Source organism: Acanthopagrus latus, chromosome 23 (assembly GCF_904848185.1).
Source record: "Acanthopagrus latus isolate v.2019 chromosome 23, fAcaLat1.1, whole genome shotgun sequence".
NCBI lineage: Eukaryota > Metazoa > Chordata > Actinopteri > Spariformes > Sparidae > Acanthopagrus > Acanthopagrus latus.
Window position 1 is genome coordinate 21,469,821 of NC_051061.1, and position 27,737 is coordinate 21,497,557.

General features: G+C 43.7%; 7 protein-coding genes across 18 annotated transcripts in view; 2 read left to right on the top strand and 5 right to left on the bottom strand.

Moving 5' to 3' along the window:
- mrpl12 (mitochondrial ribosomal protein L12) lies at nucleotides 1-3,777 on the bottom strand. The gene is made up of 5 exons (XM_037087817.1): nucleotides 3,568-3,777; nucleotides 1,985-2,183; nucleotides 1,829-1,888; nucleotides 1,494-1,631; nucleotides 1-626 (listed from the first exon to the last, which is right to left on the bottom strand). Exons 1-5 carry the CDS (start codon nucleotides 3,624-3,626, stop codon nucleotides 510-512), a joined length of 573 nt encoding a protein of 190 aa, XP_036943712.1. The 5' UTR covers nucleotides 3,627-3,777; the 3' UTR covers nucleotides 1-509.
- Nucleotides 3,715-6,940, top strand: zgc:103625 (methyltransferase-like 26 B). Of its 4 annotated transcripts, none has more exons than XM_037087813.1 (8): nucleotides 3,715-3,848; nucleotides 4,485-4,612; nucleotides 4,707-4,909; nucleotides 5,082-5,244; nucleotides 5,354-5,413; nucleotides 5,518-5,585; nucleotides 5,685-5,763; nucleotides 5,860-6,940. In XM_037087813.1, exons 3-8 carry the CDS (start codon nucleotides 4,710-4,712, stop codon nucleotides 5,905-5,907), a joined length of 618 nt encoding a protein of 205 aa, XP_036943708.1. In that variant the 5' UTR covers nucleotides 3,715-3,848; nucleotides 4,485-4,612; nucleotides 4,707-4,709; the 3' UTR covers nucleotides 5,908-6,940. The 4 variants fall into 4 exon arrangements, with proteins under 4 accessions (XP_036943708.1, XP_036943711.1, XP_036943709.1 ...); XM_037087816.1 differs by having other exon boundaries at nucleotides 3,765-3,848; nucleotides 4,559-4,612; XM_037087814.1 differs by having other exon boundaries at nucleotides 3,812-3,942.
- Nucleotides 6,729-16,784, bottom strand: hgs (hepatocyte growth factor-regulated tyrosine kinase substrate). 8 transcript variants are annotated; one of them, XM_037087800.1, is made up of 20 exons: nucleotides 16,644-16,784; nucleotides 14,895-14,979; nucleotides 14,676-14,751; nucleotides 14,483-14,575; nucleotides 13,157-13,274; nucleotides 12,874-12,926; nucleotides 12,662-12,730; nucleotides 12,389-12,513; nucleotides 11,102-11,213; nucleotides 10,885-11,019; nucleotides 10,692-10,787; nucleotides 10,544-10,582; nucleotides 10,274-10,438; nucleotides 9,938-10,151; nucleotides 9,641-9,813; nucleotides 9,405-9,545; nucleotides 9,117-9,300; nucleotides 8,855-8,991; nucleotides 8,274-8,456; nucleotides 6,729-8,162 (listed from the first exon to the last, which is right to left on the bottom strand). In XM_037087800.1, the coding sequence occupies exons 1-20, from the start codon at nucleotides 16,678-16,680 to the stop codon at nucleotides 8,061-8,063; spliced, it is 2,337 nt and encodes a 778-aa protein (XP_036943695.1). In that variant the 5' UTR covers nucleotides 16,681-16,784; the 3' UTR covers nucleotides 6,729-8,060. The 8 variants fall into 8 exon arrangements, with proteins under 8 accessions (XP_036943695.1, XP_036943693.1, XP_036943700.1 ...); XM_037087798.1 differs by having other exon boundaries at nucleotides 13,157-13,277; XM_037087805.1 differs by having other exon boundaries at nucleotides 9,938-10,148; nucleotides 10,885-10,983; nucleotides 11,102-11,186; nucleotides 13,157-13,280.
- Nucleotides 16,784-27,737, top strand: part of rsad1 (radical S-adenosyl methionine domain containing 1) — an 18,831-nt gene continuing 7,877 nt past the window's right edge. The window contains exon 1 of one of the 2 annotated variants that reach the window (XM_037087808.1): nucleotides 16,784-16,918. The gene's annotated coding sequence lies outside the window, so the exon portion shown is untranslated. The remainder of the gene's footprint in view (nucleotides 16,919-27,737) is intronic. The other variant, XM_037087807.1, reaches the window with a different exon arrangement.
- On the bottom strand, nucleotides 19,093-20,048 carry cldnk (claudin k). The gene has a single exon (XM_037087812.1). The coding sequence runs from the start codon at nucleotides 20,011-20,013 to the stop codon at nucleotides 19,366-19,368; it is 648 nt and encodes a 215-aa protein (XP_036943707.1). The 5' UTR covers nucleotides 20,014-20,048; the 3' UTR covers nucleotides 19,093-19,365.
- btr02 (bloodthirsty-related gene family, member 2) lies at nucleotides 21,820-25,771 on the bottom strand. The gene is made up of 7 exons (XM_037087809.1): nucleotides 25,618-25,771; nucleotides 23,560-23,832; nucleotides 23,394-23,471; nucleotides 23,064-23,312; nucleotides 22,837-22,984; nucleotides 22,712-22,738; nucleotides 21,820-22,403 (listed from the first exon to the last, which is right to left on the bottom strand). The coding sequence occupies exons 2-7, from the start codon at nucleotides 23,827-23,829 to the stop codon at nucleotides 21,859-21,861; spliced, it is 1,317 nt and encodes a 438-aa protein (XP_036943704.1). The 5' UTR covers nucleotides 23,830-23,832; nucleotides 25,618-25,771; the 3' UTR covers nucleotides 21,820-21,858.
- Nucleotides 25,994-27,737, bottom strand: part of LOC119013361 (GTPase IMAP family member 9) — a 2,121-nt gene continuing 377 nt past the window's right edge. Inside the window, exon 2 of the mRNA XM_037087810.1 lies at nucleotides 25,994-27,421. Within this exon, the coding sequence (XP_036943705.1) occupies nucleotides 26,394-27,421 (1,028 nt within the window). The 3' untranslated portion in view covers nucleotides 25,994-26,393. The remainder of the gene's footprint in view (nucleotides 27,422-27,737) is intronic.

A 27,737-nucleotide genomic window follows, 5' to 3' on the forward strand; every position in this document is an offset into this window, starting at 1 on the left:
CATCTTTATATTTCAACTTTAATCACATAATCAATGACTCCATGATCAACACGAGGGGCGGAGCCCTGCCATCCTCTGAACCGGATACAGTATCTGTTGCTCTTTAACGTAGGGAACGGTGACCATGTCCCTACACCATAATCTTTCCTTCTGTGACAAGTTTAACATACACACACTGAGAATGACCAACTGACCAACCGACTGACTTACTTTGCACCCAGGCCAGTGTTAGTGTAGCTTATTCACTACACGAGTTATCAGACAGAACCATGAGCAGACAAACGGAAGAGGAAACAGCGGGGCGGCCTCGTGTGCAGGCTGCGTGCCTGGAAAGTTCAGTCTGAGTTGGACCACCTCCACCTGACGCTGTTAAGAGACCGTATGGACGTCAGAAGGCATTTGTTTCCTTTATTCTCCAGTAACTCCTCTTTGTCATGTAGAAAAAAAAATAACAGGATGAACGATGAAGTGCACAAGCAGCATAAAGGTGTAGACGGGTGGATGCAGATCTACTCCAACACCACGGTGCCGCCTGCTGCCTCCAGAGCTGCTTTCAGTTTCTCCGCCTCTTCTTTGGATACGTTGGCCCGGATCTCCTGAGGGAGAGACTCCACTAGTTTCTTAGCCTGGTGAAGAAGAGACAGAGGAAGGAAAACACGATATGATGAGGTCACAACATCTGGCAAAACAATATGCAACATGGTTTAGAATCTGATCATCGACATTTGTAGACTGTCAGCTGTCATTAAAACAGTGGAACATCTTCCAACTTCTCAACTGTGATGCAGCACGAGCACTTGAACAGCATGTTTCAGTGCAGATGTTCACGTCAACAGTCTGCACTACTGAGAAAAATAAAGTTTACAACAGTTTGGGCTTTTAAAACAACTCATTTTTAGGGATATTTTGAAGGCAAGGCATGTTCTATAGTGAAGGAATTAGAAAAATGTGCATTAGATGTTCAGTATATTTGTGCTGTGAAGAGAAGCTGTTTACACATCAAGATATTTTACTTAAAAGCGAATTATAGCACCATGTCAGAGAGGTGTTATCTTTTAGACACCTTGTCTGCGCTGTTGGTTCGCAGCATTTCTTGACAAATTACTGCTACAAACTGTTAGTCAGCAGTGGAGCATGAAATGCAGATATCTTTTATTTCTACGATACCAGAAGTCTGAGTATCCAGTAACCTCCATATTGACTTTATTATCTAGTATCACACGGACTCTTTCTGCAGGCTGGTCATAGAAAAAAGACGACATTGTAGGTTTTCTATTTGTATCTAGCAGCAAAGCACTTGTAGCCAGACATGTTTCTGTTAATTTGCCTTAATGTGACATTCAGCATCCTCCAATGTGAGCTCATTGTGATGCTGAAACAATATAATGCAGCCCTCATCAGCAGACATTGCTCTTTAGTGGTGCCGGTATTCAATAGCTCCACCTTTAAAAGCCTCAGGTGAGGACTGAGGACTCGACACCAATGACACTCACCTGCACCAGATTCAAGCCTTGCATGCAGTTCTTCACTTCCTTTATGAGTTTTACTTTCTCAGCTGCCTTTAATTCTGTCAGTTTGACTATGAAGTGAGTCTGCTCCTTCTTCACCGGTGCCTCCTCCACTTCTGCTGCCTGGTTTCACACAGGGAAATAAACAGTGAGTCTATTTGTACTACAAGTATTAGCTGCTAATCATGGAGTAGTTGGAGAGAATTATTGGTTAAATGAAAAGACATGAGTGAAACTTTCAGCAATGCACTGTGTAGATCATGTGTCAGAAAATGGTGAAACTGATAAAGTTGTACTGTATATATAAAAAAATGAGTCACCTGAGCAGGAGCAGCTGCAGCCACCGGCATCATCCCAACATCCTGAATGTTCAGAGTTTTCTGCAAAACACAAAAACACGACACCACAGACGGATCACTTTATCTGACGGGGCGGATTGCGGTTCAGGTTTGAAATTTCACGAGTTCCCCACAAACCTTGAGGAGCTCGTTGAGGTCCGACACTTCTAATAAAGTGAGGCTGGCTATGTCATTGACGAGCTGTTGGATTTTGGGGGAATACTGTTTGGGTGCTCCGTCTAATGGAGGGGTGGCGATGGCATCTGAGTGGGTGGCCGGGCTGGTCTTCAGAAGTCTGAGAGCACACAGGGCTGGAGCCTGTCGCGGCAGCTGTTGCCTGGAGAATAACAATGGATCAGATGAAGGATGTCTGGTCTTCAGAGCTCAGGATACATGACACAGAGTCCAGATACACACAGATTCATCTGCAGCTCACATCTGGTGTCAGAACGCAAACGTAAACATGTTCTGCAAGGCTTCAGAGAAGATCCATCTTTGCACACCATCTGAGCATCTCTTACTCCCAGTTGTGCATACTTTACTAAATGTTTAGGAGACTGAACTGGTGAAACGATGCAGCAATTTCACATTTCTGTATTTTAAAAAGAGGTACACAACATGTAGTAAATGCACTCCTCAGGGTAAGAAAGGCCAACACGTGGGGAGCAAAGACAGATGATTTAATATTCCAAAGCAATAAAATAAAGATTTAAGGCTTTTCCCCTTGCCTCAGAAGCCTTTCAGTACATGTTTAGCAAATTGCACACATGATATCTTCTGAAACTGTACACTAACAAAAGAGAAATCGCACACTGACTTTTCAAAATGTAAACAGCCGTCTATTCAACATGGAGTTTATAAGTGCTACACTTGTTGAGCCCATAAAGGCCCTTTGATTTCATAGTCTCACCTCTAATTATAGGCTCCGATATACATCACATGTTCCTAACAATAGTGAGGATATTTTGCTGCTAGGAAATTAAGAAAACAATCAGCAGAATACATGATTATATATAAGATAACTTTGACTTCTAGTTGAAGTCCTCCACCTTCTGTTCTCCTAACCTTGTGACACACAGGACGGGGTTTAAAACTGTGGGTGGGGGTGATCATACACCAGGATGGGACCAGCTAATCTGGGATGAATGATCTTATGTGCACACAGTCCATTTTGATGGAGCCTGGTGATTTATTAACATATAACCTGCAGTTTGTAACAGTGGTCTCAGGGGTAACTAATTACATGAGCTACAATCAAGGGATGCAAGCTTGCCCAGCACGAAGCTGAGCGTGACCTTGGTTGTCAGAAACACACGAAATGTCAAACAGCTTCCACATTAAATCATCAAATCCGAGCTGGGAACGAGAACAAAGTATCCCGATGATGATATATTCAGAGATAATCGGGTAATTGTCAAGTTACAGCCTGTTAACCGTTCAGTGACTGCTAGCTAAAGTGACCAGGCTAACGCTAAGCTAACGCCGCTGAGCGGTTACAACAGCCGTTAGACGTTAAAATCTTTCTAACTGCGGATTTAATTCACTGTCTGCATTCACACAACCTCCAGAGACACCAGCGGGTCTTACAGCCACCATGCCCACCAGCAGTCACCGGCTGTCTGCCCTTGAAGCAGCAGCCACACAGGCAGACTCTGGAGCACCGTTAACGCTCCCCCGGTGTTACGTGACTGCCCGGTGCCCGCTCGGCTCGCGTTACGTACCGGTGTGTGTTCGCTGCGGCCCGCAGCGCGGTCCGGAGGCAGTGTCTGGTACAATACATGCTCACGACGACTGTTTTATCCCGGTGTCACTCTGGGGAAAAAAAACTACAAGACAGGTCTGTCACAGCCTCGGGAGTCCCTCTGCATCAAAAGCACATGGCGTCCTCTCGGCTTCTGACCTACCCACAAGGCACTGCGCGAAACTGTGAACTGTTAGGAAAGCTACGGAAGCCGACAAGCGACACGGAACAACTACAAACAGATACGACGGAGGGACACTGGTGATAGTTACACAAGTCCTACACGTGTTAACAAGGATTCTCTTTAATTAAAAATATATAGTATTATATAACAAATTACTGGACAAGATTTGAAGTAATTTTCCTCACTTGAATATTTACATTTTATGCAACTTTTCCTCCACTACATCTCAGAGGCACATGTTGTACAATTTGTGTGACAGCTTTAGTTACAAGTTACTTTTCAGATTACACAAGTTAATCACGGCTTTCTGTCAGGTGGAGGGAATATTTGTCATCAAGTTTAGGAGAGAGCGTCAGATTTCTTATTGTAATGAGATGAAATGTAATTAACTTTTGCTCAAGTAAGCAGGACTTTTACTTGTATTGGAGTATTTTTAAGTAAATAATCTGAATATTTCTTCCTACACTAGTGATAAAAACTGTTGCGGCTGTGATTTTATATTGTGTTGCAGTTTGTCACTGTGACCTGAAGATGGCAGTACACACCCATGATTCTAAACACACTTATGTATTCACTCCCTTACAACATCACACCACATATTATAATGTAGTAATTGTTGTTTTTGTTTATATTATCACCTTTTTATGACAATACCTGCTGCCTAATATTCAGACATATTGCATGAACTGGTCTCAATACCTGTACTTCATCAGTTCTGAACACTATGAGAGGAACACAGAGGGAATCCTCTTAACCAGGTAATCTCTGCACCCATCTGCTGTCACAGTCATCCACCACATCCACCCTCCACCAATATGCTACTGAACCAGCACCAGTGAAGGTAAGAGGGCTCCCCTGAGAGGGAAAATAAATCAATGTTTAGATTGTAAATACAAGATGAGGGGTTACCATGTCCTTCTTCTTATCTCCTTCAGACCATGCTGCTGTCTCCTCAAGCAGAGAGGAACTGGGAGGATCTGTGTGTGATGCTTGAAGACGTGCTGGAGGAGCAGTCCCACAGGCAGCTGTTCGCCTTGGAGCTGGGCTCTGGGACTGGCCAGCATGTCATACGCTTTGCCCAGAAGATGCCCTTTGTGACCTGGCAGCCATCAGACATCACACAGCAGTCTCTGGACAGGTTTGTGTCTTAAAGAAAAAGAGGCTTCTGTCCTGCGAGCATCAGACAGAACTATCTATCAGTGATCCAAATGCAGTCGTCGCAGGTTTTACATCCTCCAGTTTGGCAGCAGGTTATTTCTGGGAATCTGATTCTGAAAACTGCAGGATTAAATGTGCGTACTTCTTCACAGCATTAAGGCGTACGTTGCTGCGACCCATGCAAAGACTGTGCTGCCACCTGTCCACCTGGACGCCAGTGAACCGTGGGAGAAATGGGCAGATCTTTCTCGCAGCTCCTGCGATGTTATTGTTGCCATTAACCTGCTGCAGTACAGCTCCTTTAAAACAGCACAGGTGGGCCTGCTTATCTGAAAACAGCTGTTTGTCTGTGAGTCATCATTAGAGATATAAACAATACCAGAACCTGTTTCATATCATTTTATTTTGTAATAAATTCCCTAAGGGTGTTTTCACTGGAGCGGGTCAGATCCTCAAGCAAAATGGCCTCTTGATAACACATGGGGTATGTAGCAACAGCTGTTAACTTTATTATCCACTCATGTGACTGTGAAGTGGCACAATAGACTTTAACAAACTACATATGACATAATATTAATCACATTGCAGGTGTATGCTATTAATGGCACCATCACACCGAGTTGTAATGAAAACCTGGATGCAGAGATTCGAAAAATGTGAGTATGAGCATATTTTGTCTGCTGACATGACAAAGTGTGTCTGGTGTAGCTCCTCTTGTAGAGTTCAGAAGGACTTATTACATTTTTAACAAACAGGAATCCAGAGTGGGGTCTCCCAGACATCGACGTGTTGAGACAGCTGGCCTACGGAAACGGGATGCGTCTGGAGAGGATGGTGAGTGACGTGCTGTAGCTCGAGGTCACGACTTGTTCATGACTACAAGATACTGAAGCTTTTATACCTTGTATTGTTTTTTTTTTAATTTTCCAGATTGAGATGGAAGATTACTACAAATGCCTCATCTTCAGGAAACTTTAAAGAAGCCAAAGTACAAAAAGAAGAAATAACTTTTTTGTATACCCATAGTTGAGTTGTATGTTAACCAATTTCAAACTTTAAAATGTGTTTACAGGTCTTTGGAAGTATTACTGGCTATGTAAAAAAAAGGGAGTCGTATCTAGCCTTTTTATGGCTCTTGGGGAGTGTTGCATTGTGGGTAATGTAGGCTGCAGAAGAATGTGTGCAATATAAAAGGTGACGTCTCTGGTCATACTTGACAGATTTGGTTATTTGTGTTTAAACTGTCCATAATGTTGCCTACTTCACAAAAAAATGCAGTCAATCCAACGACATGCAGCTTCTGGAGCCCCTAAATGCATATGCTACTTTTTCCACATATGAAGTTGTACTTCCCAATTAATGTGTAACATTTGTGGAGTTACCATTTAAAAAGGGGCACTTCAGCAATTTAGTATTTCACTTCCCATTAAATACTACACATGCAGTGAATACATCCTGGTTTTATTCTCTTCTTGTGTTGTGAATCTGGCATCATCAGGATTGTTTTCTCAGACATTTAAAAGCTTTTCCACAGTCACAGAAGTCAGAATACAACCGTTTTCATAGTTCTTATGAGTAACTGAACTTTAGGTGTAATATTAGTGATGTGTCCCTTTAAATCACGTGATCATTTCACTCATCGATGTCATGTCACGGCCTTTAAACTTGTAGAATAAAGTTGAAACAAATGTGACTTTGAATAATAACATGTGGGTGAATAAAGGTCGTCTTGCTGTACGTTTCTTTCTTTTGGTTCACATGGAAGTTAACAGAAGAAAGAAAACCAGATGAAGCAAATGGACAATAAGAACCAGATATTTATTAAATATAATCTCAAAATTACTTTTAAAGTCAGACAGATCAGTTCGATGGAATAAAGAAGTTCACAAAGAGCAACTGAAGGTTTACAGAAACCACTGATTGGGGTGTGTGATACATACATGCGCCGCGTCATGTTCGCTCTGCAAGCAATTCAACGTTTCCGGCGAGCCAAGTACACTTTTAAAAAAAAGCCCGCTCACCCAGAAATCACGATGTTTATAACTTTATATGTGACAGAACTAAAAGCACACAGGGTGGAACGCCTGGAGGCTGCTTGCAGTTTATTATATGTTACGGTTTTATGCTTCTGTCAGTCCTGTCTTGCGATCAGCAACACAATCATCGTAATAAAAGAAATGCAGGATGCTATTAGAGTTGTTGTACTGCTTTAGTAGGTATTTTTCATGGTTACTAGTTCTGTAATTCCAATGATTTAAACTATAAAAGTATATTAAGTGAGGACTTTAAAAACCACCCTGCTAGTTTCCCAACACTCACTCCCACAACGTACAATCCCTGCGATGTGCTTCATCATGTAAGAAACTACATTTAAAGACACACTATACTCCGAGCAGTGCACAACAAATAACAGCCAAAACAAGACGCCCTCGTTTGTGTGTGCGTGAGAGGGGATGGAACTGAAAACTACAGCTGGAACGGCAGGATGTGAACCTGACGGAGATGTGAGTTGTTGGGAGTTTATTTCAGGCCTCTGACTAAACTTTGTCCCCAGACACCCACCACTTCTTTAACAGCACCAGCACGTACAGATGACAGGTTGCAATAATTCACTTCCGTTTAAGGAAAATAATCTGAATTTAACATGCAAATTTTGCTTTAGAAAAATAAGAGACAAAGGATGGTTATGTCTTGTCTTTTTTTTTCTCCTCAATCATTATATGTTCTTATTCATTTGTAACTTTAATACCACTGACTATTTCTGAGCTTCAGTTATTCATTTAATAAGGAAATACTACATACATATCAGCTGGAAAGAGGGAGAGGAAGGAGGAGGAGGAGCAGCAGGAGGAGGAGGAGGAGGAAGATGAGGAGGGTGTGGGTTATGGTGCTCTCTTGCAGCATCATCCCTGTTCTTCAGTGAGGGGGAGAGGCAGAGAGAGCGACAGTTCTGCAACATCATCACAATATTTTACATTGCCACAACATCACAGCGAGGTGGGAGGTGTTTGTGTGTGTTTCCAGAGGGTGTCCTCAGAGTCCAGAGAGTGTGGGGGTGGGAGGAGGGGGAGACCAAAAAGGAGGAGAGAGAGAGAGGGTGTAGTGTGTCAGACGCTGCAGCATGTGGGCTCTCAGTCGAAGGAGATGAGCTGTGCCTCTGCGCTGCCGGGCACAGCCTGAGGGGCCTGCTGCTGCTGCTGCTGCTGCTGCTGCTGACCACCAGGAGGAGCCACCTATCAAGAGAGGAACACAGTTCAAAATAATAATAATAATAATAGTAATGATACCAATAAACAAGCTAGTGCTAACAACTGGTAGCAAAGGAAGACGAAGAAGCAGTTGACCTGTTGGTACATGGGCTGCTGGCCTGGCATGTAGGGCTGTTGTTGGGGCATACTGGGGTCCTGTCCTGGCAATGCCGAAATCATATTCTGCATGCCGTACGGCTGGTAGCCCATGTAACCCATACCGTTAGTGGGGGCAGGCTGGGACATGGGGGGCATACTCTGGGCCTGAGAGGCCACATTCTGCACAGAACAAAAACAACAGTTAGTGGGATCATTATTTGTAGAACTGCATTGGTTAATAGATTTGTTTTTATGACGAAAAAATTCTCAAAATTCTCGAATTCCAGCTTCTTCAGTGATGACATTGTGCTTTCTTTACTCCTCTATTATAGTAAATTGAGTATCTTTGGGTTGTAGATGAGACAATTGAGGGCGTCATCTTGAGCTTTGATCAACTATTTTTTTTTTATTTTCTGACATTTTACTGACCAAAATAATCGATTAATCTGGATAATAATCAGCAGATTAAGTGACAGAAAATGGCCGTTAGTTGCAGCCCTAACCATTTGTCATTAAATCATTTGCTAGTAGTTCATTAGTTTGTAGGGATTAGAAAATGATGAGGGAGTCAGTCAGACCTGGTAGCCCTGTGTGGGTGTAGGTTGATAGTTGGAGTAGGGTGGACTAGTAGTGGGTGGAGCCTGACCAGGAGGCGGAGCAGGCTGCCCATTGGTGCCTGCAGGTTGGTACATGTACGCATTGTGCATATTTGGATCTGAAAGAAGAGAGGGCACAAAAAAAAAAATTAAAGTTTTCCATTTTCGCGTCAAACGTTTCCAGAAAGTCAAACATCAAAAAGTATTTAATTCTCTCCACGTGTCTTCTTGTTGACCTCCTCACCTGTGGCAGGACCGGGCATGGCTTGGTACTGTGGTGGTGCCGACTGCCCAGGCTGGTTCATATAGATGTTGTGCATAGGTGAACCCTCCACAGAACCAGCGGGGCTGAAGGTGCCCGGGTAGCTGGGTGGAGCTCCGGGCTGGTACACCACCCCTCCTGCCACATTGGGCGGCAAAGACTGCATCTGCATGACAGCACATTCACACATTAGCCGTCCATTTTATTTCAATGGCCAAACATCCACATTGGACTTAGTTTAGACAGCAGGTGATATATGTGGATGTGCACCTGGGCGTAGGGCAGAGAGAAAGCAGGCATTTGGGCTCTCATCTGGATCGTGTGCTTCTGCTGCTCCAGACGCATCTGCCTCTCCTTCTCCTGCTCCTGGAGGCGCTGGATGGCCAGCTGTCTTTGCATCTCCAGGTACTCCTGCAGTTCAAAGACAAGCGCTTGTGAGCATGGCGATGAATTGTGTATCGATGACTTTGTTATTACAGTGTAAAAAGAATGCCTTGCTTTATGACCTGCTTCTTCTGCCTCATGATCTCCAGTTTTTGTGCCAGCTGGATCTGCCTCTGTCTCTCTGCTTCCTCTGCAGCACGACGCAGCTTCTCTCTGTGTTCATCCCGGAGGGCGTTGAGGGCCGCCCGAGCATCTCGGACCTGAGCCAGTTTGTCCTGCAGCCCCTCGTAGTACACTGCCGACAACATAAATGACATGATGTGATCAGCCCAGTTGCCAGCACACAAAGCTGGTGTTGTCATGGAGTTTTAACATTTGTCACTGGCATTTTCTTGACATTTGCCAGCCTCAACACTCACATCGCTTCTCATCTAGCTGGTTGAGGATGTCCAGCAGCTGTGGATGCATGTTGTTGATGGACTGGAAGAGTGAGAGCACGGCGCTGTCGTTGGTGATGCTGCGCCCACGCATGTGGTTGCTCTTCACACGGTTGAGGAAGGTGGTGACGGCATTCTGTAGAGCCTTCAGGAACTGTTCGTGGTTCTCCTCTGACTCCCCGTTCTGGTATTGCTGCTGGAGGTGGATATGAGAGGGAAGCAAAGCACAGAACGTCATTTGTGGTCTACCCATACTGAAAAAAAAAAAAAAAAAAACTACTACCAACGTCTTCTCTCAACACTAATTTTTCAACATACCTCCACAATGTTGACTGGCTGAACCGGGACGTGAGTTTCTACAGGCTGAGTGATCGCAGGAAGAGGCTCAGCCATTGGCACTGGAGCAGGGGCGGAGGGGGTGGGACTCTTGCGAGCCTCTTCCTGCTTCTTCTCCCAGTATGTTCTGTTCAGGTAACGAGCCAGCTGGAAGAATATGACAAAGAACCATGAGTATCACAAGTATAATGTCAGATTTTTATTAGTCTAGCTTAATGCTGGTGTAGGAGAGGAGAAGGATGCCATGTGTACCTCAGGGTCGACATCTTCAGCTGATGGAGCAGAGGAGTTCTGAAGAGAGTAAATTAAAAAAAGCATATTTCATCTACTTGGTATAAAATAAGTTGACCTTAGGATCTTGTTTTTATTATGTTTGGTTGTGTAAATAATTCAGACTTGCCACAGGGGAGGTGTAGAGGGTGCTGACAGGTGGTGCTGAGGAAGTCACCGGAGTGGGATCAGCTTTGGGATACATTGAGTAGGAGTTCTTATGTCTCTGTAACAGACAGTATACACACAGGTATGGGTCAGTTTGTCTCTGTAAACAGGCAGTTTAGATGAAGATAGAGTGAAATGTCAGCAGTGCGACTCACCATCCTCTCCTTCTCCTCGGCCTCGCTTTGAGACAGAGCGATGGCCAGCTGAAGCTCCTCCTCCTCTTGCAGCGCTGCCTCGTCTCTCTTTGGGGGCATCTGGTGAGAATGGGTTGGTGAACTATCACCTTTCGTCTTTAAGAAATTTATTTAAACTGTGACCAGTTTGACTCCACTACAACAAATACATTTCCATTAATTGTTTGTCAATGCTTACCTGTGACTGTTGGGACAGCGGGCTGGTCAGGTACTCCGGAGGCAGCTCGGCGGGGCCTGAAGCAGGAGCTTTACCTTCAGCTTTCCTGAGGGGAGGAGACAGGGAGGGGTGGCTGGTGAGGAAAAGGGATCAGGGAGGACAGACAGTCTTTTAAATCAGAGGAGAACATGCAACAGTGAATACATCTGTTCAAGGACAAAATCTAACTTCACATCATTTTTTACCAAATACCTCAATAACAGTACAAACCCATAACCGTCAGACATTTTTGATAAAGATGTATCATCAGTAATATGGATATAATAACTAAGTGGGTGAAGTAAAGTGTTTAAACACGTCTGGTACGTTCAGAAAATGACATTACTGTAACGTATCCTTTAAAACCAGGAAAAGACAACACTGATGATATCCTGATATAAAGATATCCAAAATCGAAGACGATGTTACGTCTCCTGTCACAATACCAACGTAATAGCTGTACTGCTCAGCTGTACGTCTCTAATAGCTGAAACAACTTCTACATTTGTTAATCAAATCATATAAAATGTTATCACAGGTTAGATCTACATTCAAATTTGGATCAGCATCAAAACAAACACAGTCACGCCGAGCTTCACCGTCAGTCTGAGTCAATACGACGTCTAAATGTTTAATGTTGCATAAAACAATTTATAGACCAAATGTAGTTCAATTAAGCAGCGTTGCTCAGAGTCAACATATGCTTGGATCATTTAGAGTGCACAATGTGTTGTTTAATAAAAGACCGAGACTGATTCAGAGAGTTACGATTCCATAATAAAACAATTATCAATGCTTCACACTACAAAATGTCTTAATTCTGACTCCACTGTGTGATTACTTGCTACTTTTGAAACACAACAGCTTTGTAATCATTCATGAATAAAATAAAGCCAAGGATTGACTTCCTGTTATCTTTGCTCACTCAGCCATCCTCACTAAAACTTATGAAGCAGCCCAAAAGTATAAAATGGTGCAAATGTTTACGTCCTTTACAGCTGTAAAGAATGTGCAGCCATAATCTTTCATGAGAGAACAGCGATGCATCGTTGAATCGATCTTTCCCCCCACCTTCTTAAAAACCCATCCATACTTATGTTAGACGACAAACTGTACAGCAGAACTTGAGCAAGAGATTAATCTACAATGCCAGCGTCACATCACAGCTGATAAAGTAGTTCTCGACAAAGATGGAGACAAATTTAGACACACTATCCCACAGCCGTCATACTTCACACTCAATCTGGCGGTTCGGGTCAGGGGACTCACTTGTTAAGCAGCTCGAAGCACGGCTCGCACACACGCACTTCCTTCTCTATGCCAAACTTGGGAATGGTCGAGTACTTAGACGAACACTTCCCACAGAAAATCTGGCCACAGGCTCGACAATGGTGCTGGAAAAGAAAAGAAGAAGACGAATCGAGGTCAACTTCCGCACATGCGCTGTAAAAAACATACACTCCACACACACACACTGCTGTGAATGAATGAAGGAAACCATAAAATCTCCAGCTGCCCTAGTTTCGAGAAAGTGCAGCCTACCTTTCTGGTCATCACTCCAAACTGGACTCTGCACCGGTGGCACTCCTCAGCATCAACCCAGTCTGGAGCCTGGACGGAGCAGACAAACATCACATGTTAACACAGTTATGTTGGAGCAACTAAACCACATCCTCTCTGCTAAATATAAATCATCTGCTTTATAAACCCAACTCTGCTTCAGTGAATGAAGGAAAACAAGGAAAATATCTCACCCTCTCAGCTGCAAACATTGCATCACTCTCCTTAAACTCAGGGAACACATGACCTAAAAGAAAATGAAAGAAAAACAATCCCGTTACACATGAAATGTGACACATTAACAATAAAAGTAAATGTCTGAATTAAGGACAAAACATACAAATGTTGGTGTGTTTTTATTAAATCTAATGCTAGCAGAGACAGGGTTACAAAACATTTGTCTTGGTAATTAAACTTTCAGAGATCCTTTCAAGAAAGAACATAATAAAGTAAAATCCAGCCTCTGTGTCTTCTTACCTTCCACTTTCATGATCTGATAGGTGTCTTGAACCACCTTATATTTGGGTTCGTTGCGGAAAGCGTGAGCCCAGGCCTGGATCAGGTAAAGGATCTTGTTTCTGACGTTTGGTTCTGTCTGCTTCTGGTGGTAAAAGAACCACAGAGGGTAAAATATCTGTCCTTACAGCTTTCAGTCCCTCTTGTGCTTATACACTAAACTCCTGTTATCACAAACACTTGTATGACTGAGCTTTTCAAATACAAACTGCATCAAACCACACTGTGTTTGACAACATGAACTGAGGTGGGAAGTCCCGTTCTTTGGCCTGAAAAAAAACCCTCCTGTCACAAGGTTATGACATCATCAGGAAGTGGTGACCAGCATGGGCTGGCAGAGCTTGTGTCACATGACACCGTGAGAGCCAATCATATATTGCTAGCTCATTCAACCAGCTGCCTGACTGCAGTGAGCAGCTACGTGGTGAGAAAGAGGCGGGGAGAGGTGATAAGACTTTGTGCCAAAATAGTCAGACAGATCACCTTGTCTGAGTGACAGAAGGTGAAAACACTGTCCACATTTTTCACTGCTTCTTTACATGATATTTTGTTGGAGGCCCGCAGGGGATGAATACAAACCACTTCCACAAGATTTGAGGCTAAACAATCATCAAAATGTGACATTTGGTGACATTAATTCAGATATTTTGTCAACATAACCACAAGGTATTTGCTGCATTTAAGATCTTGAAAGGGACAGTTCACCTTCGGATGAACAACAAAAAGTTTTCCTCTTTTCTGAAGTTCTATTTATACATCTAGATGTTTTTGTTGTGGGTTGCAGTGATTTCGACCTGCCAGCTGTATCACTGCACAGAAAGAAACACACACCCACTCATGGACGAGCGGTTCCTGCTCCTGACAACAGAAGATGTAAACATTAATATCAATCCTCCTCTGCCTAGATGCAACCTTCCCTCTGCGCAGTGATACTGTGTAGTATGATGGAGAGAAAATAGTTCCACATTACCCTACATGGATAGCTTAAACAGCTTTCTTTTATATCATTGTATATTTGTAACATAAGTTTGGGTTGCAGTTCTCATTGCAGTTTGCACTATTGTTGGATGTGTCATAGGCTAAACACTGAGCAGATTAAAAGAGACCATTTGATCATAAACATAAACTGGAGCTGCAGCCCTGAACCAAAATGTATAAATGCTGCAATTTCTCCACCTTCATCCGCAAATTAAGCTTCACACTGAAAGGAGAGTATTACTTAAGCTGAGGTCAAAACTCAGGAGAGCAGGTTTATGGAGTTCAGAATATGAACGGAACAAAGTTCACCTTGAGTAAATCCTTCAGTTCCTCCATCGTTTGTTTACTCGCCACCTCATCGTGGACCGTCTGGCCACAGTTCTTCACCACTGACTCCAGGACCTGAAGGATGAGGCCATAATGTTACACACATTTTACCAAAGCAGCCTTCTCCAAACAAACAAAAAAAAAAGGGGTGATAAAACAGTTTCCAGTTAATTACCTCCAGTGCATAAAGGGCCACATGTGGGTTTTTGTCATTCAGCTTCTTCTTGATGGCCCCAATGGCATATTTAGCTCTGCAAGGACACAAACAAATGTTGCTCAATAGAACAAATCAAGTCTGAACAGCACACGCTTAAACAGAGCTATTTTCAATTTAAATCGCTCGGGATATAAATTACATAACATAAATCAGAAGGAAGTGGGCAGAATCACTCACTGAGCGTCTCCTTGTCGGATGAGATCACAGATCTGCAGGATGGATTCCCAGTCAGTCTCCAGCAGCAGCTGACTGGTGGCTTTATCTGCAATTAGGACAGATGTTTAAAGCTTTAACACACATATTGTCTGTTAATGTCTACCACAAAATATCTGCTTCATCATAGGCCTCCTCCTCTCCTCGCTACAGTTATAGATCTGTTTTATGGAAAGCATTTCCGCCATCTATATGCAACATATCACATTAAGTTACATATACAGTTTTTTGGGGGGTTTTTTGGGAGGCGTTGAATCGACTATATGATCATTTTTGAGGCTTTCATATGGTATGCTGTTAATTTGAATTGCATTTCTAATAAATAGGTGGGCTGTATCTTGTCAATCTCTCTGAAGGCAGGTAATATTTAATGCACAGTGAGAATGATTATACAGTGATAACCATCATATAAGAATATAATTATGTGGCAGCGATAACTGACAACATCCAGGTCTTTTCATGAAGACACAAATACAAGTTTGACCTGAAATTATCTTTATTTATATATTTTATTTTCTGTATCATGGCAACTTTCTCCTGTTTCCTCTTAGGTTTATTATAATCCACTTAGTAGATCTTTATAAAACAAAGGATCGTGCATGTGTATTTATTCCCAGAATATTGTTTTATTTAATCTTAGGTTTACCCCAATGGCCTGAGATTGATAGTATATTAGTTTGTGATAATAATCAACTAATTGTAAATTGAGGAATATGGAAGTATGTGCAGCGATCGCACAATATGAACCGACACAAAGAGTTTACAGTGGTTACACTTTTGTGGCCTTGTGTCGACATCCAGTTTTAGGGAACTTTATTATGTAAGAGGATAGTGTCCTTGGGCACACTGTGTATTTCTAAATCTCTATGGTTCAAATTACAACACCACACAACAATCGCACAAAAAAATACAGTACAGGGGTTTCTTAGTTGGGGTTTGAAAGGGTTCAAACAGATTTTTTTTTAACCCTTGGGGCCCCCAAAAGGTTTATCTGTCCCCTTAATGTCAACTGAAACTCAAGTTAGTGGTTTAAAACATAAATTAACTTTTATATTTTCAACATGACTCATGAAACCAGTTTAACTAACTACATGCCAAGAGAAAGTTGCTTTATTTCCTGGGTTAGCTCACAGGTGAGATACACTAATTAGCCATCTTGTGTCACCTTTGTCACCTGTGATGATTTACAGATAGTTAGCTAGTTATAATGTTAGCCGTGTGGCAGTTAACCCACCTAATCAACCTGTTGTAGACCTAAAAAAACCCAACTTGAGACAACAATAAAAGTCACGTATCGAACAGATCAGTTAGCTTTGCACATACATGATCAATGTTAACAAGCTAACGTTGATGTTTTACCGTCTGTGAGGCTGATGTGGACCTCAAGTCATCAACAACCTGGTTTAGCTGAGCTAACACCACAGACATAACACAAGGATAACCTAACGTAGCTTTGAAAAGACAGTGACGAAAAATTAAAGGGCAAACAGGCCGATATTCGTTGGTTTAGTTACTGGGTTTGCTAAATCTAAGTGAGCCTCTCTGGGCCTCCGAACAATAGCAGCGAAATTGGTAGCAGGCTAACATTAGCTAGCTGGCCCGAGAGAGCCACAGCCCCAGCGTCTGTCAAAACAATACGCTGGAAAAACATCGCACTTTGACTCTTAGTTGGCCGATGAAACAACCGACCTGACGAATGTGCTGACAACTCACCCAGTAGCCTCTCAAATGTACCGCCACCTTTCCCCATGTTAGATCGAGCGTCTCAGAGCAGCCGTGGAGGAGTCTTGTTGAGTCAACGGCTCCTGGTGTTTTTCACCGTTGAGCCTGAGGTTAGCTTGTTAGCTTCTCTGCTAGCCGCGGAGCACACAGCTGTACGGCTCTTCCTACTTCCCACTTCCGCCGCGGAACAACAACAACACACGGGGATTTTCTCCCTCTAGCGACCGACGAGGCGCCGACAGGTCGATTTAAAGTGTCAACAGAAGGTAAAATGTTATCACAGTTCAGTCAACAGAAGGTGGGAGGGATGTTTAACTCGGGCTACATTTACATTTGTAAGGTAAGCTAACGGCTAATGCTAATTCAGAGGGAACATGGTACTTTTTACTCCATTACATCACCCTGGCAGTTGGAATGCAAGAAAAAGTACATTTACTCATGTACTTTGAGTACTTAATTACATCTACATGACAAAACACTGGGTGGTGGAATGTAGAAAAGTATTTTTAATCAGCTATAGTACAGTGATTTCCATTAGTTACTATTTTATATTTCCAGGTTACTCCACCACATTTCAATGGAGGGAAATATTGTACTTTTTTACTCAGTTACTCTCTATAAAGCAGAGTGCTAGTGAAATGTAACAGAGTACATGTACACATGTTATTCTACTTGATCATCTCGGAGAAAACCATTGTGCTTTTCACTACATTACAGTTACTCAGTTACTAGTTACTTTGCAGATTCAGATTATTAGCACAAAGACAATAAACTAACATACTCTGATGATTTTATTATGTATAACTGTATCCTACCTACATTATATATGAAAGTAATAAACTCATACATGTGTTGATAATTAATTTAAGTAACACATATTAATGATTATTCTACTCTGCACATTCACAATGAGTACTTTTACCTTTGGAAATTATTGTGGTACTTTAAGTCAAATAAAAAGTATTTAATCTACTAGTTAGGTAGCAGATTCAGATTTTATAAATCTATAATGATCATATCCATATTTATTGATGTATTTCTACACAGCACATTAAATGATATATAGTCAAAATGAGCCTAATCTTGATCAGATTGTAACTTAACACCCCTGGAAACTCTGGTTTTTCTTGACCTCCAGTGGTTTTTATCTCCACACCTCGCTGCAGTAATGTACAGATGTACACAGTGACACCACAGTTTGGTGTGGTCGCAGGTGTAACCACACACACCTCCGTCCACACCCAGTCAGAGTCATCAGAGCTAATACAGGCGTGACGCTTTCAACCAGAGACGCCAGCGAGACACTTATTTCTAATATCCTGCTTGTAGAATCCAGTTATGTTGGCTTTATTAATTTAAGACTTTTACTTTTAACATCATGTCCGGTTGTGTATTCCACTAATGAATCATCAGTAAACCTTTAATATGTACGCTTAATCGTTACTCTTGTGTTGGGACATACCTTGAGAGCTGTCCTGATTATTTACGACATAAATAGTGCACTTGTCTCGCTCCACGTTCGTCCCGTAACAGTCGTACAGTAAAAAAAAAAAAAAGCCTTACTGTACTCACAGCGTCGCGCTACCAACCCTGGTATAGGGCTACTTAGGTCATGTATGAGTCACTACCTGGCACTCGGGACACTGGGGCCCATTGTTGCTGTGGTGCTGTAATGCTCTATAAAGTGGCATTGTGCTGCTCTGTCTGCTGTTACGGACAGAAAGAAAAACAAATCTGAAGGATCCATCAGTTCACGACTCTGATCACATTCACTGCTCGTAAGCTAAATGCTTTTTCACCTCGTTTAAGAGATTTAGCTTGGAAAAGGTTTGAATTCACCTCAAAGTACAGAACACAGACTCTGAGGGGTCTGAACAATGTCTCATGAATAAAGATTTTTTTTTTTCCTCTGTGGCTTCTAACGTCCCACATTACATGATTACACACACAGAGACGCTGACAGATAGACCGGGAGCGCAAACTGGCACATTCAAAGTGCTGATCTGTTTTGTTTTTCTCATGTAATTATCAGTTTTGGACATCCAAGACAGCTGATGGGATGGAAAATCTAGCCATGACAGCGTATTCGTGTCAAAGAGTAGGAGGTTCTGAGAGATCCTACTTGTTGCTCGTTGAAGGAGATCCAAGATTTTTATATGTTGTAAGAAGAAGGGGGATGTATTTGTCTTTGTCCCTGGTACCGGTCAGCCGAGACACAGAAGATGAGATGGAAGATACGAGATGGAGAACCACAAACACACACACACACACACACAGATACACACTCCTCACAACAATATGGCGCCACACGCAAATGTACACACAACCCCATTGTTCTATTGTTCTTCTCCACTCAGCAGGGACCATAGTAGTGTTTACATAAATGAGCACAACAAATATCTTCGTTTGAAATCTACTGTACAAACGTGAACACACACCATTTCCCTCAGAAGAGGATTTGGACGACACTTTATTGTATTTTACACAGACAGACAGAGGAAACAGGTTATTGAAGGAGATCAGGTGTGAAATAATGAAATGAGTTCAGTTTCCCCTAAAAAGCCTCCTGCGGCTTTTCAGAGAAAAAAGCAAACTGAAATAACATTAAATATAAAATAACTACAAGAAGCAAAAATCAAAAGGAGAGGAATCGGGTTTGTCATCGTTGGGGGTGTATTTGTGGGACTAGAGGGCTTTCAGACTGGTTGGAAACTTAAACATAACCTTTGACTTGTGTGGCCGGTGCCCTGCGAGGACTGCTCTCTCCACTGCTGAAGGTGGGAGAGCCGGGCATGCCCGGGGGACTCGACCCAGCGTAGAGCAGCGAGCCCCCGATGAGCAGCAAGGCTGATGCCCCCCAGCCGATGTACAGGGCCGGGCCGAGCTCACGCTTGTGAGGTGCCGCCACGTGTGGATCGTAGAAATCCCTGATGATGGAGTGGGCAGTCCAGCAGATGGGCACCAGGTAGAGGAACCCTGCGATGGCGAAAAGGGCGCCTGATATGCGAGCGATGCGAGCCTTCACGCTGTTTACACCGATGCACTTGGTGCACTTGACTCCGAGGACACCCAGAGCCAGAGCCATGCCGCAGATCAGGATGGAGAGCACGGTGAGGCCTCGGGCAGCCTGCATGTCGCTGGGCAGAGCCAGCAAGCTGTCGTACACCTTACACTGGATCTGACCCGTGCTCTGCACGATGCAATTCATCCACAGACCCTCCCAAATGATCTGAGCCGTCACGATGTTGTTACCGATGAAGGCAGTGACTCGCCACAGCGGGATGATACAGACTATCGCCCCGCTCACCCAGCCCACTATGGACATGATCAGGCCCAGCAGCTGCATACCCGTGGTTGCCATCTTGAAAGGTGTTGTTGGACTCCGATGGATTTGTCTTGGTTTTATTTAAAGTCTCTGTTTGTTGCAAAGGGCCCACTTATAGTCCCACAAAGAAATGTGACAGTCTACAGTACTGGAAGTATTGTTCTCCACTCTACTGGATCTTCAGTCCGTGGGTGATGATGTCGTCGGGTTCAGCTCGGATCAGACAAGAACAGGTGATCCTGAAACACAGAGAGAGACCAATTTAAATGTAATTCATCGTACGAGCAGTGCAGCAACAATCACATTTTCTTACTACGTCCAGCAGTGAACATCAGCACAGATGAAAAGACTAATGGAGCATATATTTATCATAAATATTTGGAACCAGGCTGGGAGGCCCATGTTTAGTGGATTCCAGTGAGAAGCGCAGAGAATAGCCGTCTTTGACACGGCTGTGGGTGTCGAGCTACGCCTTGCCGGGTGAGTGGATTATCTCAGAAAAACATGAGGAGATTCTGAACACAAGCATCTTTTCATGAAGGCTTGTAGAGTGGGCCAGGAGGACTTATGTCATCTATTATCACAGCTCTCAGTATCCACATATTAATAATTCTGTGAATCAAAGACCCTCCCTGAACATCATGATCCCGGGGTTCCTCCATGACAACGATGGATGAGATAAAAGTCTGTTTCGTAAGTGGGCAGCTAACTATGCATCATATCCACCCTGCAGCCACTCGCACGACTTTTATTTTACGTGCTTTTATTGTTGTATAGTTGTCTTTTTATGCTGAGTGTTTGGCTGTTTTATCTTGTTGTATAAAGCCTTTTGTGACTGTAAAGGGGAAACAAAATAGTGATTCCGACAGGCCTATATTCCCCCAGCGTTACAAAATACTGTGTGTGAATTTATAGACATAAATCGCCCTCCCTGAAGGCCTCCAGACTCCAATTTAAGGATCTCTGCCTCATGTTTTTGGTTCAAATTGTGGTTCTGCCTGCTGCCTGATGAGAAAAGAGCAATTTAATGCACCTGCTTCCAATGCTGAGACTATTTTTACCCCATCAAAGTCATCACATTTCACACAAATGTGTCCCCGATGATATTATGGAGGATATTTACCTCAAGCGGGGTGCTCTCACTGCTCCCCTCAGTCCACAGGTTGCTCCTCTGCTCGCGTAGCTCAGCTGGGATGCCGCCTGGAGTCGAGAACGTCGGCCCTGAGAATTCGGTCCGGTCCGCAGAGCGGCTGGAGATCAGGTGGAGGCTCTGTCTTCACAGGTCAGGTCAACTGAAGCGGAGCGCGTCGATCAGCCTCGACACCCAGGACTGGACTGGAGATGGGGCTGCCCTCCGAGATGCCAGCGCGAGTCTGTGCGGCAGTGGGCAGAAGCATGCGCTTGTGTGCACGTCCGTGTCAGTGTGTGAATGAGTGAATGTGTTCGAGTGTGTCTCCCAGTGCCTGGTGTACGAGCACAATGCCCTGCTGTTTTCGCTGCGCCCTCCCTCCCCGCTCCTCGTCAACCTCTGTCCCAACCCTGCAGCCCCTCGCGTCCATCCAACTCAGCAACCTATTTTCTCCTTGTTTCACTTGTTCATTTATGAGAGCCTTCTCTTTTCTCCTGCCCTCCTCTTTCCCTTTCAATCTGTTTATGGGTTTCATTGAAGTTGTTCGAGTGTAGGGAGTAAGTCCTTAGGCCACCTCTTGTTCACTGTTCCGACAGGGAAAATGTGGTTCATTGTATTTTTTCACATGGATTTGAAACTAAATAAATATATTTCACAGTCTGTTTTGATAATGAAAAGTTTATCAAGAGCACAGCAGCTGTATTTACAGTGAAGATGTATAAATTATGTTGTAAAATGATGATAAATGATGTTCAGATGCTGCAGAAACTAGAGGAGACGAGTAGGGGAGCAGCGTTTCTGCCGCCATGCAGTCGACCAGGACTGAAAAATGGATTGAGCCTGTCAGTGAATGTATCTGTGAAGGTGTAAATGTGGACTCCAGATTCTGCGCAGTAGAAGGACACACGGCCCTCTGGGTAGTCCACAAACACGCCCACCCTCCTGGGTCTCTGCTCCAGAGCCAACAGGGTGACAGGAGAGGTGTTGGCAGTGTACTGCCCTCCAGCCTTCAGGCTCAAAGTCCAGAAACCGTTCGCAGGGCAGACAGTAAACCTGCCCTTCCTGTTTATAGACTGTCTGACGACACCCAGGCTCCACTCAATCTTCTCCCCGACCTCCACCTCCCAGTAGCACCTCCCGCAGCTGAAGCCTTCCTTGGCCAGCACGTTCGCCACGCGGTCGAACCGCTTCGGGTGATCAGGTACCTCCTGGAGCTTGTCCGTGTGCCTCACCTGTTTTCTGTCATCTGAGATGGAGAGGTAGGGGTGGGCTGTCTTAGCACTCAGGTTGACATCCACTAAGAGGGACGGAGGAGAAAAGGGTCAGGAGTGGAGGTGATTTCTGTAATTTACCTTAAATGACATATTTAGCCTTTTAACAGAGGGAATGCTTGAAATCACTGGATACCTTTTGGGCGAGAGACCACTGTTCATGACAGTGTTTCAACCTTAGTGAGCGTGAAACCACTGGATATATGCTGTGTCAGTATTTGAACTTGAAGGACTAAACCACTAGATATCTGGGTTGGTGTTTTTATGCCTGACCCTCACCAGAACAAAACTGAAAAAACAAAACAAAACGAAGACAAAGTTGATGAATCCTTACCCGTGTATTTCTCGATTCTCTTTAGTTCTGTCAAAGAAGAGTCACAGGGAAAGAAACGTGTCTTTGTCATTGAACTTTCAAGTTGAATGCTGATTTAAAACATTTTAAGAAGTTGCTTTTCTCACCAGACTTGGAGAGCCTGTTAACTTCCACCTTTATCTTCTCCATCATGTCTGACAGCGCTCGCCTGGCGACCCCGACACAGGGGTCAGTTTCTATGGTGACCTTGGACCAGTCCTTCATCTCGGAGGGGCACGTCGTGGAAACAATGTCCTGCGTGACGTGAAGATGCTTTACTGATGTCAGCCAGCGTCATCATTATATTACCTGCAGTAACAATAAAGGTGCTTACCACGGTGACCTGCTTCATATCGTCGGTCTGATCACTGTTTACATGAATCTGAGGATCAGACTCGGTGGTCTCCTTCCTCAGCGCCTGGATCTCCTGGTCCAGCTCCTCCATCAGTGCCTCCAGTCTCCTCTCCTCAGCTCTCTGTCGCTCCTCGATTGCCGCAACGACCGCTTTGTGACTCTTCTCCATGGCGTTGACGAGGGTGGAGAAAACCTTCTGGCTCTCTCGCACCTCCCTGAGGTAGGAGCTCTGTTCGGACGTTGTCATGTGTCATCATTCAACCACAAAGACCCAAAGATCTTAACAACATCTAAAGATTTTTTAACTCACCTTTTGGAGCTCAAGGGAATATTTCAACCTTTCTTTCTTCTGCAGCCTTTCCTGAATCATTTGCTCAACATCTATGACCTGCAACAGTGAAACAAGCACACAAACAAATGTAAGATTCATCATCAGAGCAGATCATCTATGATGAGATCAAGAGATGATTAAGTACCATTTCCTCGTCAGGTGGTTTCTGCGGTCGATTCTTCCTGTAGTTGTCTGAGACGTCTGCCAGGATGCGGTTGACGCTGAGGTCAGGCTTGTCAGCAAACACTCTCTTACAGTGGGGGCAGTATTTGGACTGGTGTCGTCCCCAGTACCGGCAGAGACAGGACAAGCAGAAGCTGTGTCCACATGGTATGGTGACCGGACTGGTGAAGATGTCTCTACACAGAGAGCACAAGAAGTGCTTCTCTGGCAGGAGGCTAATCGTAGAGGCCATACTCTGAAAACAACAATGTAGACAAAGTATGTTTTTATTTTAATCAAAGACCTCTGTGACAAAGCTTTTACTTGGTGACACAGACAGGCTGGTTTTCAGAAGTGCCCATAGAAATCTTTTGACAAAAGGAGGACATTTGTTTATTTTATGCAACAAGTTTCTAGCGTGAACTCCTGTTTTTTGTTAGGAAATTAACTGGCTTTTTCTGCAGCGCTTCATCATCTGCAACTTACTTAAAACACAGTTCACTTTGTATATATTGTTAAAAGTTTACATTTTTATATGTATATATTGTTCTTTACATCTTTCATTCTCAAGATAGATTACCTTTAGCAACGTTAGCGAGCCACATGCTAACGTAAGGTTGCTATGGCTCTTTTCTTTTTTTTTTTACACTCGGTTCTTGGCAGAACTTCAAAAGATAAAAGTGACTGACGATCACCGTCTTACGAAAGCGAGCAGTAAAGCTCTGACGTCATTCCTCAGAGAAGGATTTATATTTTATGTGTCCAGCTGCATCTATCAGTTATAAAGGCCTTTATTCATACTAGCAGCTGGCTAGGCTAACTGACTGGCTAGCTGACAGGCTAACCCCGCTAGTTAAAATCACCTACATGATCATCTAAATGATCAAAACTGTAAACTATTGACAATACATACAAATCAAACTGTAACAATTCTATTTAACTGAGAGGACAAAAGTAGTATCAAGTAAAATGTAAATAAAGCATTGAAAGTAAACATACTGGTTGTGCAGTTGAACAGTCATTATTATTATTATTATTATTATTATTATTATTATTATTATTATTACAGAATTTTGTTGTAGGAGCTGGTCAGGATGGGGCTCGTTCTATCTTTTCTAAATATAGTTTTGTAGTTCCAGTGCTTCCCAACCTTGGACAGACTTATTGGAGGAGATGATTAATTAGTTTATTAGTTTATCAGGATCACTGTTAGCAAACACCGTGACATCAGCTAGTCTGAGACAGAGCAAAATGATCAATGTAGTGATTAAGAAGGAAAAAAAACTAAATCATGACACACAAATTTAACAGTTTAGAAGAAACAATAAAATGGAAAGTTCAAGTACAAGTATCGTACTTGAGTAAATGTACTGACTGCTGCTCACATTCCACCACTGTATTCACATTAAAATCGAATATTTAAAACTTAAAAGTAAGTTCCTGCGGCTGACAAATGGAAGCTTTACACTGAGGTGGGACCACACAAACATTTGAAGGTCGTGCAGCAGTCAGATTCTCAGGAACTTCTTGTTCAAGAGCAGTAAAACATTCCTCTCCTATTATGTAATGATACACAAAGGAGCGGATATGTACATATATTTTTAATCCACACGGTCATTTCAAACAGTGAAGCCCAGCCCCTCGGATCATTATCACCTTTTACTGTCATTGTCACAGACTTTTGCATTTAAAAAAAGGAGTTTCTTTGTGATCAGGGACGGATCACGCTGAGAGCGGAAGCGGCCGAGTTTTAGATGTGATGTGAAGTATGCAGTCAAACAGGTAGCAGCCAAACAATTAGTTACATCACCTGGCAGCTGAAGCACAACACAAGTCAACACAAACCAGCAGCTACTGAAGACCTGATGTCAGTATTCATGCGATTCCTGAGGTTTGTTTGTTGTTGTTCTCTGACACTCACGTAGGAAACGCGCTCAGGTTATATGACATGATCATAAATGAGTCACAGGTCTGATTTCTGTCCATTAAGCAGCGTTTTAAGCAGTGAAACAGAAAGTTACCGAGCCCGGTGTGGTCTTACCTGTCGGAGGATCTCGTCCAGAAAACCAGTGCAGTCAGTCGGCAAAGCTTCAGTTCACAGTTTCAGTCGTTGATACATACACACTGCAGTCGGTGTGCACTCGACAGGTGCACTGAGGTGTGTGTGTGTTATCTGGGAAAGGGGCAGCGCTTCAGACAAAGGCACTCTCAGCCGAGACTCCACCCTGAATGTTATCTGAGCTACACTTTAACTAACCTGCAGCAAGACACCAGGAAATGCAGGACAACTGTGTTTTATTCAAAAGGATTTACAGTGAGATTTATGAACATCCCGTGACACAACAGTATCAAAGTATAGAACAATTCAAGTTCATGTTTCAGATGTTGAATGTGTAAAGTATAGACAGAGATTCTCGGTTTTTGTGAAGCCAGAAGCCATTTTCTTCTTACGTCACGCTCGGGGTGGGAAAACTCAATTGCTGTTAAAGAGGATTTAATGTCGTATTGCTGTGCTCCCGGCGGCAATTAAGTCATATAAGTCACATATTTTTGAGCCAACTTCACGACAATTTCCAGCCGAGTTAGTGGTAAAAAAAACTAGAAACATTTGCGGAGACGTCAGGATAATTTCCAACTGGGTTTGTGGTGACAGAAGCAGGTAAAATTGATTGTTTCCTAACCCTAACTTGGTGATTTTTTAGCCTTAACCTAACCAAACCTATAGAAATATGAAGTTTCAGCATATCTGTGGTTTGCAGAAATGTACATCGGCTTGTTCTATTCATGAAAAGCCGATCACAGGTCAATACTTGGCTGTCACTGACGCGACGGCGCTGCAAAGAAGCGATTGATGAAGATGGAGTTGAAGTTGAGTCTGGCAGGAGGAGCCACTCTGTCCTCCATGTGCTTTATCGCTACCTGAGCTGTTCCTCCTGCCGATCCACCCACAGCACCGCCTATGATCCCGTACAGAACCATCCCACCTGGGCCCTCTATGGACCCAAACAGCGCACCCACGACGGCTCCCACAACAAACCCCGTCCCCAGTCCTCTGGCCAGGGAAGTCCTGACCCATCCATTGTCCATCTCGGCCTTGGCTCTGATCTCTGCTCCGATGCTGGTGGTGTAGGCATCCTGCTGCTGATACAGCTCCTCCGCTATGTACTGCTTCTCCATCTCGGTCCAGGCCTTCTTTATCTCCGCTGCTCTCTGCTTCCTCAGCCTCTTCTCCTCCTTCATCACGCAGTCCTCGGCCTTCTGGAAGGTTCTGCTGGAGAAGTAGCCGCCCCCTAACGAGGCTATCATCCGCTCTATCTTCTGCAGCAGCTCTCGGTCCCGGCTGCGATCCCTCCAGTTCTTGCTGAAAACGTGAAAGCGCCCGCCGTACTTCTCAATCAGTTCTCTCAGGTGCCAGTCAGTCTTCTGCACCTTGTTCTCCAGCGCCGCCGCCTCCATGTTTCCCTCATAGGCCAGGAGGATTATGCAGTGCCTCAGACAATGTCTTCCAAAGCGTTGCCTCATCAGTTTGGGAACTCGCATGTCATTCGGGGAGATCGTGTCCATGTCGAAGGCAATAAGGAAGGCATGAGGACCCGGAATACACAGGCACTTCTGCCTCCTCAGCTCCATCTTCCTCTTGGGCCGGGAAATATCCTTGTCATAGATGTTCGGCCCGTTGATGACCGCCACTCGTCTGCCAGCCAGCTCTCCGGTGTTCTTCCTGCTGTCAGAGAGGCTGCTGATGTCTTTAGAGAACACTTCCCTCCCCAGTATGGCGTTTGTTAGGAGGAACTGTGGGGGTCCACTGCTGCCGACCACCATGAGCCTTAATTCTGTGGGAGATCCTGTGAAACAAGGAGGTTCGGTTGAATTTGAGAAAGAAGCAACACGATGTAAATCAGAAGAGACAGAGGGAATTTCAGTCGTGTTGAGAGGAGCGGTGGAAACCACTGTTAATCAATTTATAGAGAACAATACAAGCGCCAGTCGCAAAATAAAAACTGGTCCATGTTGAACAGCCGAAAAGGAAATTTTGAAAATTGTCATCAAAAAAGTTAAATGCTGATTAATTCAGATGACTGAGGAAACATCGTCTTCGTACTCGCAGCTCCTGTCATCCTGTATCATGTGTTTTTCATTCTCTTTGGCAGAATAATTAGC